Source organism: Enoplosus armatus, chromosome 17, assembly GCF_043641665.1.
Source record: "Enoplosus armatus isolate fEnoArm2 chromosome 17, fEnoArm2.hap1, whole genome shotgun sequence".
NCBI lineage: Eukaryota > Metazoa > Chordata > Actinopteri > Centrarchiformes > Enoplosidae > Enoplosus > Enoplosus armatus.
Window position 1 is genome coordinate 9,076,263 of NC_092196.1, and position 17,820 is coordinate 9,094,082.

Genomic DNA, 17,820 nt, shown 5'->3' on the forward strand with positions numbered 1-17,820 from the left:
GTGAATTGACTCTGTTAACTGTGACTACTGGGGTGCTTTCGACTACTGGGGAAAAGGCACTATGGTAACAGTGTCATCAGGTAAGAATTGTACAATTTCATATTTACAGCAGGGTTTGTTTCAGACTGCGAAATGTTATGTTTAAGTTATCCTGTAATTTCTCGGCATGTCAAGTGTCACTTCAAAAGTAAAGTGTTTTAATGCAGTATGTACTGTAACAAGTCGAACAGCGATGTTCTCAGTAGGACACACTGGTGGATATTTATGGCTAGTATAATTTAAGTGGAACAGTGGGATTTATTAAATGTTGATGTAGACGCTTGTTGTTGTGCTCGACATTAGTAGACGTAGCCTTTTCATACTAACAGCTAAGTAGATTAAGCACTGTGCTACTATGCTGCTTTTGACTACTGGGGAAAGGGTACAACGGTAACTGTTTCATCAGGTAAGAACACTCTTTAACCTCAAACAAAATTGCTAAATTTGAACAAAAGTAATATGTTTTTTGTAAAAATATGACAACTCAGCTAATGGATCTTTACCGACTTTACAGCTTCATTCTTTCAGCTCAAAAAATGACGAATGATTGTTGTCAAAGTTGTGCATTTAAAGTATTTTACCTATTTATATATAGAATAACAACAAACTACCAAGAATAATATTATTGAGGGAGGTTAATCGTAGTGCAAAAAACAACATCTAAATAAATGAGATAGGGAAACATAAAGGTCTGTGTATGGAGGGCACTTGAAATTTCCACATTCAACATATCAAAAAAGGTAGTGCTATCCATGTTGTGCTTTGTTACACTATTCATCAACTCAACTGACTTCTCTCTATTTTAACTACTGCTTGGTGAAAAATGTCTGTTGTGCTGAATCTTATTTTGGTAATTTAATTACATATTTGTTTTCCCTTTTTTTAGCATCTCCAACGAAACCAATTGTGTTTCCTCTGATGCAATGTGGTTCTGGGACTGGAAACATGGTCACTCTTGGCTGCCTTGCCACCAGCTTCACACCCTCCTCACTGACCTACACATGGAACAAAAATGGGATTGCCTTGACGGACTTCATTCAGTACCCTGCAGTACAGAAAGACAACGCTTATACGGGAGTCAGTCAAATCCAAGTGACGAAACAGGACTGGGAAGGAAATAGTATTTTCGAATGTGTCGCGACACATGCAGCGGGAAATGCCAAGGCTACCATCGTAAAACCACGTAAGACTCATGCTACGTCAAATATAAATGTATTTTTAGTAGTTGATTTTGTCATTTAATGATTGTGCAACAATTTTACGGTTTTTAAATTAAATGTATTGATTACATTGTTTAATATTCTATATTAAAAACAAGCAGTTTGGTAATGGGGTAGAAAGGTAGAATACAGTATCAAACAGAATATCCTTAGTTAAAGAAGGTTTTACATTTTACAGTGCAGTAAACAATGTACTTCAAGTCACTACTAATGATAAGGATAAGAATGTGACCTAATTTCAAGATCAATTGGTGACCTTATGTCAAATAACTAATTCAAGTTAGAAAACCTTTTGTTATAATACTTTAGCAATGTTCATATTTATATAGCACCATTTATGCAACAACATTAATAATGCAACAACATTAATAATAATAATAATAATAATAATGATAATAATAATGTCATAAATAAGTGTTAATGGTGCAATATGCTACAAAAGGTTCATCTCTGTTACTTGGTTTGGTGGGTTTATCCGAGAAATAATAATTGGTTTAACTGATTTAGAAACAAATATACACCAATTTGTAATTGGAGGACAGCATAAAACTAAAATACAACTGTTACCAAATTAAACTGCGTGATATCTTTAAATATTTTTAATTCCATAATTAGGAGGCCCAGCGGGAAAAACCAGTGAGGTGGAATGAGAGGGTTGAGGCTTTCTTTTGTATATTCAGCTGCTGACTCAGTCTAATTATTCTTTACTAATATACTGTATGTCCTCCGCACCTGTCTAAGAACATATTATTGCAATGTGCTCTGCTTCTTTCCATATATCTGCATATCCTAGTTATGCAGATAGATGGAAACTATGTGTTGATCATTAACATTCATGTTAAATCTGTGTTTGCTTGCCCGAGCAGTCAATGTATATGCAGAAGCGAGGATTGAAGCTCTGCTGTTCAATTATCAAACTTTTATACTTTTGACTCTTTCTGCACACTTTAGTAACAAGCTACAGAAAGTGTTAATTTAAGGAGCATAAGCACTATATGTGTGTGTGTGTGTGTGCAAGTTGAATAACATACAGTAGTACAGAAAAGTCATAAACATAAAAGTTATATTGTAAGTCTATAGTAAATCTAGATTAAATTAACATAGTAGCACATTGTTCACCTCTGCTTCTGCATATATATATTATTTCGTGCTTCCGCATACATATATTTGTGTATATGTTTGTTTTTCAGGGGTGACTATTCGTTTGCCAACTGTTAAAACGTTGGCCTCCTGTGATGAGGAAAACGAGGCTTCCTTTTCCTGCTTTGCCAAAGATTTTTCACCTAAAGATTATAAGATCAAATGGCTGAAAAATGGAGCAAACGTCCCCAAGAAAATATACGAGATCCAAGGACCTTTTGGGGAAAGAGTGGACGAGAATAAAACTAAACTGTACAGCGCAGCAAGTTTTCTCACTGTACCGTCCACTGAGTGGACTCCTGACACTGTGTTTACATGTGAGTTTGAGGGGAAAGGTGGTGCAAAGAATTCATCTGTGACCAACAACCCTTCAAATACAAATAGTGAGTAAATTGCTACTTTTTCTTTTTTATATCTATTATATGTTAAATTGAATTTCGATTATACATTAAATTGAATTTCAATTCTCATGCTGTTGCAGCTCGTTCTGTTCAATAATTGTTCATTCATTCCTCACTCAACAGTTGACAGATGTGATAAAGTAAATGTGGACATGAAGATTACAGCCCCCACAATGGCGGACATGTTTTTAAACAGAAAAGGAAATATTGTATGTCAAGTCAAGATAAACCAGCCATCTGTTGGCAAAATCTTCTGGGAGGACGAGCAAGGACACGAAATGGCTGATGCCTCAATCCACCCTACTGAAGGAAGTAAAGGCCCATTCAGCCTTCAACTTGAAATCACATATGATGAATGGAGCCAGGGGATAAAGCGCTACTGCATTGTTGAACATGAAGCTTGTCTTGACCCATTTAAGAAACTCTATGAAAGGAGTATCGGTAAGAAAACTATTAAGCACTAAAAGTTTGCAATTGCTGTGTTGAATTCCTCTGGTCATCAAACACATTATGAGTATTATTTCTAAGTCTGTTGTTTTGTGTATTTGTATTGTGTATTTTGTAGCAGAGTTTCCTTCACTACTGTAGGTATTTTTATCTGTGGCAAGAGGCCTAATTTTTCTCTCATGCTTACAGGAGGACAGGCTCAGCGTCCTTCAGTGTTTATGCTGCCTCCAGTAGAACATACTAGAAAAGAAATGGTGACCCTGGCTTGCTATGTGAAAGACTTCTTCCCTCAGGAGGTTTTGGTGTCTTGGCTTGTTGATGACGAGGAAGCAGACCCAAAATATAAGTTCCATACCACAAACCCTGTAGAAAACAGTGGATCCTATTCTGCTTATGGCCAGTTAACGCTCAGCCTTGAGCAGTGGAAAAAGAATGACGTGGTGTATAGCTGTGTAGTTCACCATGAGTCTCTGGTTAACACAACCAAAGCTATTGTAAGGTCCATCGGGCACAGAACATTTGAAAAAACCAACCTGGTCAACCTCAACATGAACATCCCTGAAACGTGCAAGGCCCAGTAGATGTTTTTTTTGTGTCGCTGTGTCGCTGTTTGTTGTTTAATGTTTGTTGCTTGTGATATGACATTGTGTTTGTCTTTTTAATGCAAAATCAAAATAAAAAAAAGCACTTTGCAAATCTGTTGATGTATGTCGCATGCAGTTCATGTCTTTATTATTCAACCAATATTTTGAGCTACATGTTTATTGCAAGTGTACTGTCAGTGCTATCCTAATGCTACACAACTTGGGAGTAAATATCAGTATGTTTGAGTTTTAAAGCACAGTGACAATATCAATATTGTCACATCGCATTCACTAGAATAACGCCACCACTCAACTAACTTTAGGAGAAAATTAAATTAAATAAATTATTAAATATTATTTGTTCATATTTATTTGTAGATGGTGCATTAACACTGTTTGTGTGACTTGTCTTTCTGTATGTGTGTGTTTCCTCTACTGGGTCTTGCACCCCAAACACAAGACAGATGATTGTTTAAGGTCGAACTCCAGCTCTGTGGTCTCTCAGTCAAATGATGAATATACTGATTCACAAGCCAAGTCATGCATGCCTCACCAATAATGGGGTCTTTCAAAAGCAATTCAGGGTCTTTGCACGGCCTCTTTAATCAATCAACATTTTAGAAGGACATGCAAAACTATTAAGTCTTAGAGATAAGATATAAGATACAAGATATATGCCAGTACTGCTTTTTTATTTTGTCGTTGTATATTTCACACCTGGATTGATTGACTAACTAATTGACTGATTTACTGATTAAATCCACTCTGACCTGTGAGGTTATGAAATGTTATGAAATATATTACCCCACTATATGATCAATACAATTTGGTCGTTGTCTCATGAGCTATTGTTCAAAGCTGGGTGTGGATTATCCCAAGTATTAACTGTTATATATAAATTGCTGTACACTACATCCAGAGTTCCTGATTGAAACTAACTACCAGTGGAAAAGTGCCAAGGACGCAGAAGAGGATAACATGGGAAACACAACAATCACCTTCATCCTTCTGTTCCTAATCACTCTGCTGTTCACCATTGGTACCACTGCTTTTAAGGTAATAATGAGTTTATATGTTACAGTTGTGCACAGATCAACCAGAAAAAGACAACCGAGTAAATTGTTGTATGTATTCAAACAACACAGATGGGTTGGCAGAAAACTCCTAACATGAGAAGTGGAATGACAGAAAAGTTCACACAGGGCATAGCCATGATAGAAGAAAATGTCAGTAACACATAATAATAATCATTGTGATGTAATCACTTCATAACCTCAGTAAATGTCATAATGCCTTATGAATGTTTGACTACATCTTGTTGCTGTTATAAGTACTTTTTATAACAGAAGTACAACAAATTATTTTTACCTATTGTTATCTTTACATATTGCATTTTATACTACATTCTAATTCTAAAAAACAGAAACCCTTGTGCAGTTCAATGCTTTGAAATACTATAAACTTAAAATAAAAATCACCTTTGTAAAGCATGAAGAGTTTTACAGTCTATACTAGAGAGGTGCTGAATCACCTCTGTGGTAAACTATGCTATATTGGGTTCTGTCTTATCACAAATTTTACATTTTGACCCTGACAATGAGTATTTAACATTTTAGGGCTATTCAGAATCAGAATCAGAATTACTTTATTGATCCCCAGGGGGAAATTGTACAGTTCTGGTGCTCCCATTCAAGAGTAGAAAGTAGCAAAAATTTACAACTAAAAGTATGTACAAATATAAAAATATGAATTAGCAAATAAAAAATATACACATTTACAATATTTAAGTGAAAAATAAAAGTACAAAAATATATACTATAACAATGTATATGTCTGTATATATGTATTGCACTGGTGAATTATTGTACAGATTATTGTAATTTTAAGTCAGTAACAGTCAGTAGTGCATAGTTCAAGTATAAATATAAATATAGAATAAATAATTCTATAAATAATATTATACTGAATTTAATTATATTTTGCATGTGTTGCTGTTATTGTGTGTTCAATATTAGTCCAAAGTATGTTTTCTCACAAGTTAATTAAATTAAATATATTTATTAAAGAAGTACAGCAAGAGAAGACAGTTGTATCATTTTGTGCAATGCCTCACTTGGCAAAAATAGAGTTGATCTCACCTTAAAAAAACCTCAGGACGCCTTTGAAATCCAAAACACATATTTAGGTTCCAGTGGTAAATGTTTTGCTTAAACTATGAAGGGCATCCTTACAAAGACGTCTGCCATTTAGGATTCATGTGTATATTACAATATTTTATGAATTTAATATTGTAACTGTAATATGCATATGTTGCACATGTAAGTGATGACAAATAACAGGAATTTGATTTTGGTGCAATAGTACTAATCCATATTTTTCATGTTTTTTTCTGTCTTTTCAGGTTAAATGAAACTAGGTGAACCTTCTGTTAAAAAAAAGTTTTTTTCACAAATATTTTCTTATAAACTCATAGTATCATGTAAGTAATCACAGCTGTCTTTTGTTCCTTATAATTACAAGAGCTTTGTGCCTTTTTGAAAATAAATGTTTAAATGAAGATAACCATTGATGTTGCTCCTACAACTTTTTTCTTTCTTCCATTATTTTGAAATTGTTCATACTGTCTATAGTTTCAGTATAAAATGTAATACATAAAACTAAAAAAATAATTTTTATTATGTAATATGTTATGTTCATCACCTCCCCAGCACCTGGAATCAACAGCCCATGTTCAACTCAATATGTAAATTTGAAGATTATACGGTCTGTTAGATCTGAGTCTATTATTAATAACCTTGAGAACTAAAACCTTTAGCAAAATCACAAGAAGCCATGTCAAATCTATGTGATAACATATGTAAATTGATATGAGATATTTAAATGTGCACTCTGTTTCTCTTACTGGCATAACCACACCTCACACCTGGCGTCTGTGATGCACCGTTGCTCTTTGCATTGTTTCACTTCTGTATTTTGGTACTTTTTTGGGACCTGGGTGTTACTCAATGCTTCCGCTTGCTGCTAGCCCTGATCACTCTGCCCTGTCATGCTGCGACATCTGTGCAACAGACTTCCAGCCCATCTCCACCAGACACTCTAAAAATACAACTCTGCCATCTAGCCTAAATACAAAGACATTACACTTAGAATTGAGACAACACAATTGGTTAATTGACCAAAACCTGAAGGTATGTATAAGTGAAGAGATGAAATCAGCTCATATTTTAAAAATGTCCACATCCAAAGTTTAAAATGAGGCAAATAAAGAAAAAATAATCTCCTCTCCATCTCAGGACAGCGGGTTGTCTCTCCAAACATCACATTACACCCTGTCTCGGAAGGTGAATTCGGGGTCTCACCAGTCAGACTCATCTGCACCCTAAGTGGCTTCTTTCCAGACAAACTGAGTGTGAAGTGGCAACGGAACAACCAACCTCTAAAAATTGAGCAAATCCAAAGGAAGCTGCAGAGTGTGAAGGGAGAGGAGGTAACCTTCAGTCTAAGCAGTGAGATTGAGCCAAATATGAAAGAGTGGGCAGATGGCTCAAGTTTTACATGCAAGTCCCTTCACGAAAACGCTGAAGTTAAGAAAACAATAAGTATTTGTCAAAGTAAGTATGTACTACTAATGTCTCACTGTACAATATGACAATTGGTGATATATGATGAATCTTTCAATTTAAAAAAAAAATGCATGTTGTAATAAATTAAGTACTTTTACTTAGATTAACATGTACGGCCAAACATGTTATTTTCTGCAGCGCATGCAAGCACCCCTCCTTCCATTCATGTGGAGATTCCCAGCTTCAAGACAGTAATGATGTCAGCATCTAATGTCAAAGCAACATGTTCAGTCCAAACCGTGTTTGATGCCAAGGTGACCTGGCTGATGGATGGGAGAGTCTCACCCAGTAACCAAGTGAACCAGGCCACAAACACAAATCATTTAAGAAGCACTCTGACGGTTTCCTCAAGTCAGTGGAAACAACTGAAGCTTCTAAAATGTAAAGCTGAACATCGCTGCTTCTCATCCACTGAGGAGACAATAAATGTTGCAGGTAAGACGACTATACGACATAAAAATCAGACGTCTTGTGACAGCAAAGGAACGAAAATAAGGAATTCTGCTTTATTTCCTGTCGTTATCATCCAGGGCCTGCACTTACAGCTCCATCAGTGGAGATCAGGAGATCGCTCCCGGATTTGCTGAAGGGAAACAGTGCCGTGCTGGAGTGTGACATCACAAACCTCTCCTCCAGTGACCTCTATGTCACCTTTAAGGCCAACAGTGTTGATATATCAGGGAAACAGTATGTTGATCTTCCTGAAGCTTCAGACCTCCAATCAGTCAGTAGACGCTTCACTGTCCCTCCAAAACACTGGAAGAAAGACACAAGTTTCACCTGCAAAGTGAATCAAGGCTTCTCCAACAGCTTTGAGTCAAACTCCACTGGCAATATTTTTGGTGAGAGGCGTTACTTTGCTTCCCCTTAATGACAGTTGATTTGATCTTGTTGTTTCACACTTCATCATTTGGTTTAAATGAATAGATTGATTCATTAATGCAGTGATTCATCTCTCATTTAGTGGACCCATCAGTGGAGCTCCTCCTGGTCCCCAGTAAAGACTCAGGACCACAGAGACTCTTGTGCTCTGGATGGGCCTTCAACCCTCAAATTAAATGGTTTTCTGAGTCTCTGCAAAAATCTCCATCAACTAATGACATCAGCATGGGTGCAGATGGACGTGTGGCAGTAACCAGTCAACTTCACATCCCTCAGACAGAGTGGAAAACAGGGAAGGTCTTCACTTGTGAAGTGTCTGACCAGTCTCTCAACAAACATGTCACAAGGGACATCAGCCTCTGCTCAGGTAAAATTAAAACTGAGTAACAAATCCATCCAAATGTCTAATTAGAATGATAAAACCATCATACAACTTATTCTGTTTGAATTTAAAGCCACATTGACCGATTTATGCTACTTAGGGGCAGAAAAACAATCCAAAGAAGCTGGTAGATGCACAACCACCATCTTATGTCTGCTTACAGCGTTGTTAGGCTAACATGATAGCAAACAATGGCCTACTGTACCATCGAGCAGAAACAAAGCAGTATTAGCATTATTTGGAGTTGTGTTTCTGGCCTCCTGGTGGATGTAAATCCAATATTCACTGGGCTTTGTCCAACTCTTTATGAGAATCAAAATGATCTGATTGTTCTACTAGATGCTCTACTGTTCCTTAGACTCTCAGTAACATTGTCTGTCTGCCATTTAGTGCTGGACAGCTAACATACACCGGGTTTGGTCAGAGATGCTTAGAGTCAACCATACACTAAATGTGCAGGCTGTACTGCATACTTCTCAGTGATTTTGTTGTCATAAGTGACCCTTTTTACATCACATAGTTATCTCATTCAGTATTATTATTGAAAATGTAAAAAAATTCAAATATAAAGTATAATATCAATATGGTTTTATAATGTGGAAGAAAATATATTTTACCAAGACGTAGTTTGCTCAAAATTTGATTTTGCTTCTTGATTCTTTTTCCTTGTACTTTTCACTCTCAGGTTGTTCAAGCACCCCTCCTCCCATTCATGTGGAGATTCCCAGCTTCAAGACAGTAATGATGTCAGCATCGGACGTCAAAGCAACATGTTCAGTCCAAACCGTGTTTGATGCCAAGGTGACCTGGCTGATGGATGGGAGAGTCTCACCCAGTAACCAAGTGAACCAGGCCACAAACACAACTCATTTAATAAGCACTCTGACGGTTTCCTCAAGTCAGTGGAAACAACTGAAGCTTCTAAAATGTAAAGCTGAACATCGCTGCTTCTCATCCACTGAGGAGACAATAAATGTTGCAGGTAAGACGACTATACGACATAAAAATCAGACGTCTTGTGACAGCAAAGGAACAAAAATAAGGAATTCTGCTTTATTTCCTGTCGTTATCATCCAGGGCCTGCAGTTACAGCTCCATCAGTGGAGATCAGGAGATCGCTCCCAGATTTGCTGAAGGGAAACAGTGCCGTGCTGGAGTGTGACATCACAAACCTCTCCTCCAGTGACCTCTATGTCACCTTTAAGGCCGACAGTGTTGATATTTCAGGGAAACAGTATGTTGATCTTCCTGAAGCTTCAGGCCTCCGATCAGTCAGTAGACGCTTCACTGTCCCTCCAAGTCACTGGAATAATGACACAAGTTTCACCTGCAAAGTGAATCAAGGCTTCTCCAGCAGCTTTGAGTCAAACTCCACTGGCAATATTTTTTGTGAGAGAAATTTCTCTTTTTATTTAAATACTGTTGCTTTGTTGCGCAGTACAATTTCTTTCTATTTAAATTAACTGATAATGTGATTAATTCCGTCATTCATTAATTTATTCGTTTGTTTATATAATATTCAGTGGACCCATCAGTGGAGCTCCTCCTGGTCCCCAGTAAAGACTCAGGACCACAGAGACTCTTGTGCTCTGGATGGGGCTTCAACCCTCAAATTAAATGGTTTTCTGCGTCTCTGCAAAAATCTCCATCAACTAATGACATCAGCATGGGTGCAGATGGACGTGTGGCAGTAACCAGTCAACTTCACATCCCTCAGACAGAGTGGAAAACAGGGAAGGTCTTCACTTGTGAAGTGTCTGACCAGTCTCTGGAAAAAACAGTTGAAAAGGAAATCAGCCTCTGCTCAGGTAAAATTAAGCAGAGCATTAAAACCTGTCTACTGACAAAATTGTAACCATCTAAAAAGTGTTTAATGAATTCTAAGTATAATGTCAAAATAGTCATAATTTATTTAAAGGGTATTTTACAATGACAGTTTGCTCAAAATTTGATTTTGCTTCTTGATTCTTTTTCCTTGTACTTTTCACTCAGCTTGTTCAAGCACCCCTCCTTCCATTCATGTGGAGATTCCCAGCTTCAAGACAGTAATGATGTCAGTATCTGACGTCAAAGCAACATGTTCAGTCCAAACCGTGTTTGATGCCAAGGTGACCTGGCTGATGGATGGGAGAGTCTCACCCAGTAACCAAGTGAACCAGGCCACAAACACAACTCATTTAATAAGCACTCTGACGGTTTCCTCAAGTCAGTGGAAACAACTGAAGCTTCTAAAATGTAAAGCTGAACACCGCTGCTTCTCATCCACTGAGGAGACAATAAATGTTGCAGGTAAGACGACTATACGACATAAAAATCAGACGTCTTGTGACAGCAAAGGAACAAAAATAAGGAATTCTGCTTTATTTCCTGCCGTTATCATCCAGGGCCTGCAGTTACAGCTCCATCAGTGGAGATCAGGAGATCGCTCCCAGATTTGCTGAAGGGAAACAGTGCCGTGCTGGAGTGTGACATCACAAACCTCTCCTCCAGTGACCTCTATGTCACCTTTAAGGCCAACAGTGTTGATATATCAGGGAAACAGTATGTTAATCTTCCTGAAGCTTCAGGCCTCCAATCAGTCAGTAGACGCTTCACTGTCCCTCCAAAACACTGGAAGAAAGACACAAGTTTCACCTGCAAAGTGAATCAAGGCTTCTCCAGCAGCTTTGAGTCAAACTCCACTGGCAATATTTTTGGTGAGAGAAATTTCTCTTTTTATTTAAATACTGTTGCTTTGTTGCGCAGTACAATTTCTTTCTATTTAAATTAACTGATAATGTGATTAATTCCATCATTCATTAATTTATTCGTTTGTTTATATAATATTCAGTAGACCCATCAGTGGAGCTCCTCCTGGTCCCCAGTAAAGACTCAGGACCACAGAGACTCTTGTGCTCTGGATGGGGCTTCAACCCTCAAATTAAATGGTTTTCTGAGTCTCTGCAAAAATCTCCATCAACTAATGACATCAGCATGGGTGCAGATGGACGTGTGGCAGTAACCAGTCAACTTCACATCCCTCAGACAGAGTGGAAAACAGGGAAGGTCTTCACTTGTGAAGTGTCTGACCAGTCTCTCAACAAACATGTCACAAGGGACATCAGCCTCTGCTCAGGTAAAATTAAAACTGAGTAACAAATCCATCCAAATGTCTAATTAGAATGATAAAACCATCATACAACTTATTCTGTTTGAATTTAAAGCCACATTAACCGATTTATGCTACTTAGGGGCAGAAAAACAATCCAAAGAAGCTGGTAGATGCACAGCCACCATCTTATGTCTGCTTACAGCGTTGTTAGGCTAACATGATAGCAAACAATGGCCTACTGTACCATCGAGCAGAAACAAAGCAGTATTAGCATTATTTGGAGTTGTGTTTCTGGCCTCCTGGTGGATGTAAATCCAATATTCACTGGGCTTTGTCCAACTCTTTATGAGAATCAAAATGATCTGATTGTTCTACTAGATGCTCTACTGTTCCTTAGACTCTCAGTAACACTGTCTGTCTGCCATTTAGTGCTGGACAGCTAACATACACCGGGTTTGGTCAGAGATGCTTAGAGTCAACCATACACTAAATGTGCAGGCTGTACTGCATACTTCTCAGTGATTTTGTTGTCATAAGTGACCCTTTTCACATCACATAGTTATCTCATTCAGTATTATTATTGAAAATGTAAAAAAATTCAAATATAAAGTATAATATCAATATGGTTTTATAATGTGGAAGAAAATATATTTTACCAAGACGTAGTTTGCTCAAAATTTGATTTTGCTTTTTGATTCTTTTTCCTTGTACTTTTCACTCAGCTTGTTCAAGCACCCCTCCTTCCATTCATGTGGAGATTCCCAGCTTCAAGACAGTAATGATGTCAGCATCTGACGTCAAAGCAACATGTTCAGTCCAAACCGTGTTTGATGCCAAGGTGACCTGGCTGATGGATGGGAGAGTCTCACCCAGTAACCAAGTGAACCAGGCCACAAACACAACTCATTTAATAAGCACTCTGACGGTTTCCTCAAGTCAGTGGAAACAACTGAAGCTTCTAAAATGTAAAGCTGAACATCGCTGCTTCTCATCCACTGAGGAGACAATAAATGTTGCAGGTAAGACGACTATACGACATAAAAATCAGACGTCTTGTGACAGCAAAGGAACGAAAATAAGGAATTCTGCTTTATTTCCTGCCGTTATCATCCAGGGCCTGCAGTTACAGCTCCATCAGTGGAGATCAGGAGATCGCTCCCAGATTTGCTGAAGGGAAACAGTGCCGTGCTGGAGTGTGACATCACAAACCTCTCCTCCAGTGACCTCTATGTCACCTTTAAGGCCAACAGTGTTGATATTTCAGGGGAACAGTATGTTGATCTTCCTGAAGCTTCAGGCCTCCAATCAGTCAGTAGACGCTTCACTGTCCCTCCAAAACACTGGAAGAAAGACACAAGTTTCACCTGCAAAGTGAATCAAGGCTTCTCCAGCAGCTTTGAGTCAAACTCCACTGGCAATATTTTTGGTGAGAGGAATTTCTCTTTTTATTTAAATACTGTTGCTTTGTTGCGCAGTACAATTTCTTTCTATTTAAATTAACTGATAATGTGATTAATTCCGTCATTCATTAATTTATTCGTTTGTTTATATAATATTCAGTGGACCCATCAGTGGAGCTCCTCCTGGTCCCCAGTAAAGACTCAGGACCACAGAGACTCTTGTGCTCTGGATGGGGCTTCAACCCTCAAATTAAATGGTTTTCTGAGTCTCTGCAAAAATCTCCATCAACTAATGACATCAGCATGGGTGCAGATGGACGTGTGGCAGTAACCAGTCAACTTCACATCCCTCAGACAGAGTGGAAAACAGGGAAGGTCTTCACTTGTGAAGTGTCTGACCAGTCTCTGGAAAAAACAGTTGAAAAGGAAATCAGCCTCTGCTCAGGTAAAATTAAGCAGAGCATTAAAACCTGTCTACTGACAAAATTGTAACCATCTAAAAAGTGTTTAATGAATTCTAAGTATAACGTCAAAATAGTCATAATTTATTAAAAGGGTATTTTACAATGACAGAGTTTGCTCAAAATTTGATTTTGCTTCTTGATTCTTTTTCCTTGTACTTTTCACTCAGCTTGTTCAAGCACCCCTCCTTCCATTCATGTGGAGATTCCCAGCTTCAAGACAGTAATGATGTCAGCATCTGACGTCAAAGCAACATGTTCAGTCCAAACCGTGTTTGATGCCAAGGTGACCTGGCTGATGGATGGGAGAGTCTCACCCAGTAACCAAGTGAACCAGGCCACAAACACAACTCATTTAATAAGCACTCTGACGGTTTCCTCAAGTCAGTGGAAACAACTGAAGCTTCTAAAATGTAAAGCTGAACATCGCTGCTTCTCATCCACTGAGGAGACAATAAATGTTGCAGGTAAGACGACTATACGACATAGAAATCAGACGTCTTGTGACAGCAAAGGAACGAAAATAAGGAATTCTGCTTTATTTCCTGCCGTTATCATCCAGGGCCTGCAGTTACAGCTCCATCAGTGGAGATCAGGAGATTGCTCCCAGATTTGCTGAAGGGAAACAGTGCCGTGCTGGAGTGTGACATCACAAACCTGTCCTCCAGTGACCTCTATGTCACCTTTAAGGCCAACAGTGTTGATATTTCAGGGGAACAGTATGTTGATCTTCCTGAAGCTTCAGGCCTCCAATCAGTCAGTAGACGCTTCACTGTCCCTCCAAAACACTGGAAGAAAGACACAAGTTTCACCTGCAAAGTGAATCAAGGCTTCTCCAACAGCTTTGAGTCAAACTCCACTGACAATATTTTTGGTGAGAGAAATTTCTCTTTTTATTTAAATACTGTTGCTTTGTTGCGCAGTACAATTTCTTTCTATTTAAATTAACTGATAATGTGATTAATTCCGTCATTCATTAATTTATTCGTTTGTTTATATAATATTCAGTGGACCCATCAGTGGAGCTCCTTCTGGTCCCCAGTAAAGACTCAGGACCACAGAGACTCTTGTGCTCTGGATGGGGCTTCAACCCTCAAATTAAATGGTTTTCTGAGTCTCTGCAAAAATCTCCATCAACTAATGACATCAGCATGGGTGCAGATGGACGTGTGGCAGTAACCAGTCAACTTCACATCCCTCAGACAGAGTGGAAAACAGGGAAGGTCTTCACTTGTGAAGTGTCTGACCAGTCTCTGAACAAAACAGTTGAAAAGGAAATCAGCCTCTGCTCAGGTAAAATTAAAACATAATCCATTTTCGCATTAATACATGAAGTGTAGAATAAATACACTCACAGTTTCTGAATCACCCATCAAGCATTTGAGACATTTTTATCTCATAATCATTACTTGTTGTGTTTTCTCCCCCTTTGATGTCATGTTCTTTTTTTTCAGTAACTCCAGCATCATCTCAGATAGTTGGCGTATATGTTCAGGAACCACCCCTCCAGGAGATTCAGAACAGGGGACAGGTGACTATCACCTGTCTTCTGGTCGGCCCTCATCTTAATGATTTCTCCATCACTTGGAAAGTAGGTGGGAACAAATATTCTCTCAATGTCCACACGGAGTCACCAGTGAGTCACAGCAATGGGACAGAGACTTTGCGGAGCTTCCTCAATGTGTCAGCAGAGGATTGGTCTGCATATAAACAAGTTTCTTGTGAGGGAAAGCACCGATGTTCCAACCAGGGCTACGAGGACCATATAAAAAAAAGCAGAGGTACGGCTATACATGAAAAGCATCAGAGACTTGCCATTAAAAAAATAAAATCCTCCATGATGGTTGTGCTGGTGGTGACTAAATGATGTGATTGAAGCAGCCAAAATAGAAACCCTTATTTACTTTGTCTTCTTTTTGTGTTTCTCAAGACCTGTATCTACCAACAGTGAAGATAATACATCCAACTGCCTCTGAGCTGTCTACTTCAGACATCTTCACACTTAATTGCCTAGTTTCTGGATTTTTCCCATCTAACATCATAGTGTACTGGAAAGAGGATGGCCGGAGACTCCCTTCAACTCGCTACACCAACAGTCCTGCCTGGAAATACACGGGGAGCAGCACTTATTCAATGAGCAGCAGACTAAACGCATCCAAAACAGAGGACAAGGAGTCTACGTATTCTTGTGTTGTCAGACATGAGTCATCTGAAACGCCGTTTGAAAGCACTATAAAGGATATAAAGGATGTGTTTGGTGAGCTGAGAATTAGCATTTAGTAAAATTGCTGTTGACTGGTGTTGTTCATTACATCGTAGTAGAGATGTCTTAAGCCGATCCTGAGGAGGTCAAATTATTTGGTTGCAAAAACACTTGACTGGGACATCACTACATCGTAGTCTCTCATTCTTGTCAGGTCTAAGTGTCGCTCAACAGCAGTTGTGTAAGCACAAAGATAAAGAAGTAAAGAAGCATACTGTCTTTGCTCTCACTTAATAAAAGTGATTAAACATTTTTGTAAACGTTTTTTGATTTCAATTTCTGAGACAAATCTTTCTAACATAACCTGTAAATGTCTCCTGATTTCTATTGCTGCATGAGCTTCCTCAAACAAATTCATAAAAAAGCCTTTTATGACTATTTTCCCCAGCCACAATGACCCACAGCAAACCTTCAGCCACCTTGCTCCAGGGCTCTGATGAACTTGTATGCCTGGCCTTTGGCTTCAGCCCTGCATCCATTAACATCACTTGGTTTCTTGACGACAACAAGGAACTGTGGGACTACAACACAAGTGAACCTCACAGAGGCCCAAATGGAAAGTTCAGCATCCAAAGCCACCTTCGTCTGTCCCAAGTCAACTGGTTACCTGGGGCAGTCCTCACCTGCAGGGTGACACATGCAAACACCACCCAATCACTGAATATATCTAAACCAGGTGCTGGTTCCTCCATTCATCCACATCTTTCTTGCACATTAAAGATTGCACATACTAGGTTAACCACCTATTTCACACATTTGTGAGTCTGTTTGGTAACTGCATGGATTATTGTATTGATATCGCTACAGCAATGCAATAGTTAACCGACAAATCTCATCTCAATTCTTTCACAGACATCTTGGAGGACTGTCATTTCTTCGATGACATCATAGATAACATCATGCATGCTGATGTGAACCAAGACATAGATGTGGAAATCTGGTACATGGCTTTCACTTTCCTCTTTTTTTTCCTCATCTCCATCATCTATGGTGTCTTGGCTACCATGATTAAGGTAAGAAACAGCAGTTGAAATAGTTTTGGTATTTTAAAGTAATCTTCCAGGAGAGTATTTCATATCAGTTGTTTGGTTTTAATATCTCTACTATGTTTAATATTGTCATTTTTCTACAATATTAATATTTTTAGGTAGTTTAAATGTAACTTTTTTTTTACATTTCTATACAAAAAAAATCTGTCATCAGATTCTGACACATTCTCTATGTTTTCTCCTTTTAGACTAAATGATGATGAACCCAGGACATTTTATGATCCAAATGTGGATGTGGTGTGGCATGTATGTGTAAGAGGAAACGAGACAACAATAAATAAATAAAATACATGAAGATTTAAGTTAAATTCTGACTTTGCGATTCAAATACTACTGTAATGAACAAATATTTTGTCACTGGACTCTTGCATTTAGAAAAATAAAGATTCAAATATGGAAAACAAAGTTGGTCATGATTTGCCTCATCGATTACAATAAAACAAATGATGACTCACACTGATGTATAACAGTATTTACTTATAGTACTACAGTACACTGTCACAATACGAACACCCCTGTATTACTCAGGTTGTCCACAAGAGTGAGACAAAGCTCTACATTCAGCAGTTGTGATTTGCCACTTCTATGAGAAACACTAGCATAGTAATTTAAAAGATGCTGACAGGTCTGAACTGGACTCACTAAATGGTATGATACAGACGTACATTCACGTGAAAACACAAACAGACAGTTTTCCATACATACACACATACCCACAGAGTCACTGTAAATGTGTGCACACTCAGTCTCAGAGTTAGAGCTGCGTGTTTGTGTCTGCATTTGTGTACCTTGTGGGTTTAAAGGAATTCACATCTGGGAGGGATGACACTAAGCACAT

General features: G+C 38.3%; 1 protein-coding gene across 1 annotated transcript in view; it reads left to right on the forward strand.

Moving 5' to 3' along the window:
• LOC139300097 (uncharacterized) overlaps positions 1-17,374 on the forward strand; it is a 48,827-nt gene extending 31,453 nt beyond the window's left edge. The window contains exons 4-25 of the mRNA XM_070923084.1: positions 926-1,222; positions 7,125-7,442; positions 7,593-7,889; positions 7,985-8,305; positions 8,419-8,703; positions 9,404-9,700; positions 9,796-10,107; positions 10,242-10,526; positions 10,711-11,007; positions 11,103-11,414; positions 11,549-11,833; positions 12,532-12,828; positions 12,924-13,235; positions 13,370-13,654; positions 13,841-14,137; positions 14,233-14,544; positions 14,679-14,963; positions 15,125-15,451; positions 15,601-15,927; positions 16,322-16,609; positions 16,786-16,946; positions 17,171-17,374. Coding sequence (XP_070779185.1) covers positions 926-1,222; positions 7,125-7,442; positions 7,593-7,889; positions 7,985-8,305; positions 8,419-8,703; positions 9,404-9,700; positions 9,796-10,107; positions 10,242-10,526; positions 10,711-11,007; positions 11,103-11,414; positions 11,549-11,833; positions 12,532-12,828; positions 12,924-13,235; positions 13,370-13,654; positions 13,841-14,137; positions 14,233-14,544; positions 14,679-14,963; positions 15,125-15,451; positions 15,601-15,927; positions 16,322-16,609; positions 16,786-16,946; positions 17,171-17,179 — 6,206 coding nt within the window. The 3' untranslated portion in view covers positions 17,180-17,374. The remainder of the gene's footprint in view (positions 1-925; positions 1,223-7,124; positions 7,443-7,592; positions 7,890-7,984; positions 8,306-8,418; positions 8,704-9,403; positions 9,701-9,795; positions 10,108-10,241; positions 10,527-10,710; positions 11,008-11,102; positions 11,415-11,548; positions 11,834-12,531; positions 12,829-12,923; positions 13,236-13,369; positions 13,655-13,840; positions 14,138-14,232; positions 14,545-14,678; positions 14,964-15,124; positions 15,452-15,600; positions 15,928-16,321; positions 16,610-16,785; positions 16,947-17,170) is intronic.
• The last annotated feature ends 446 nt before the right edge of the window (positions 17,375-17,820 follow it).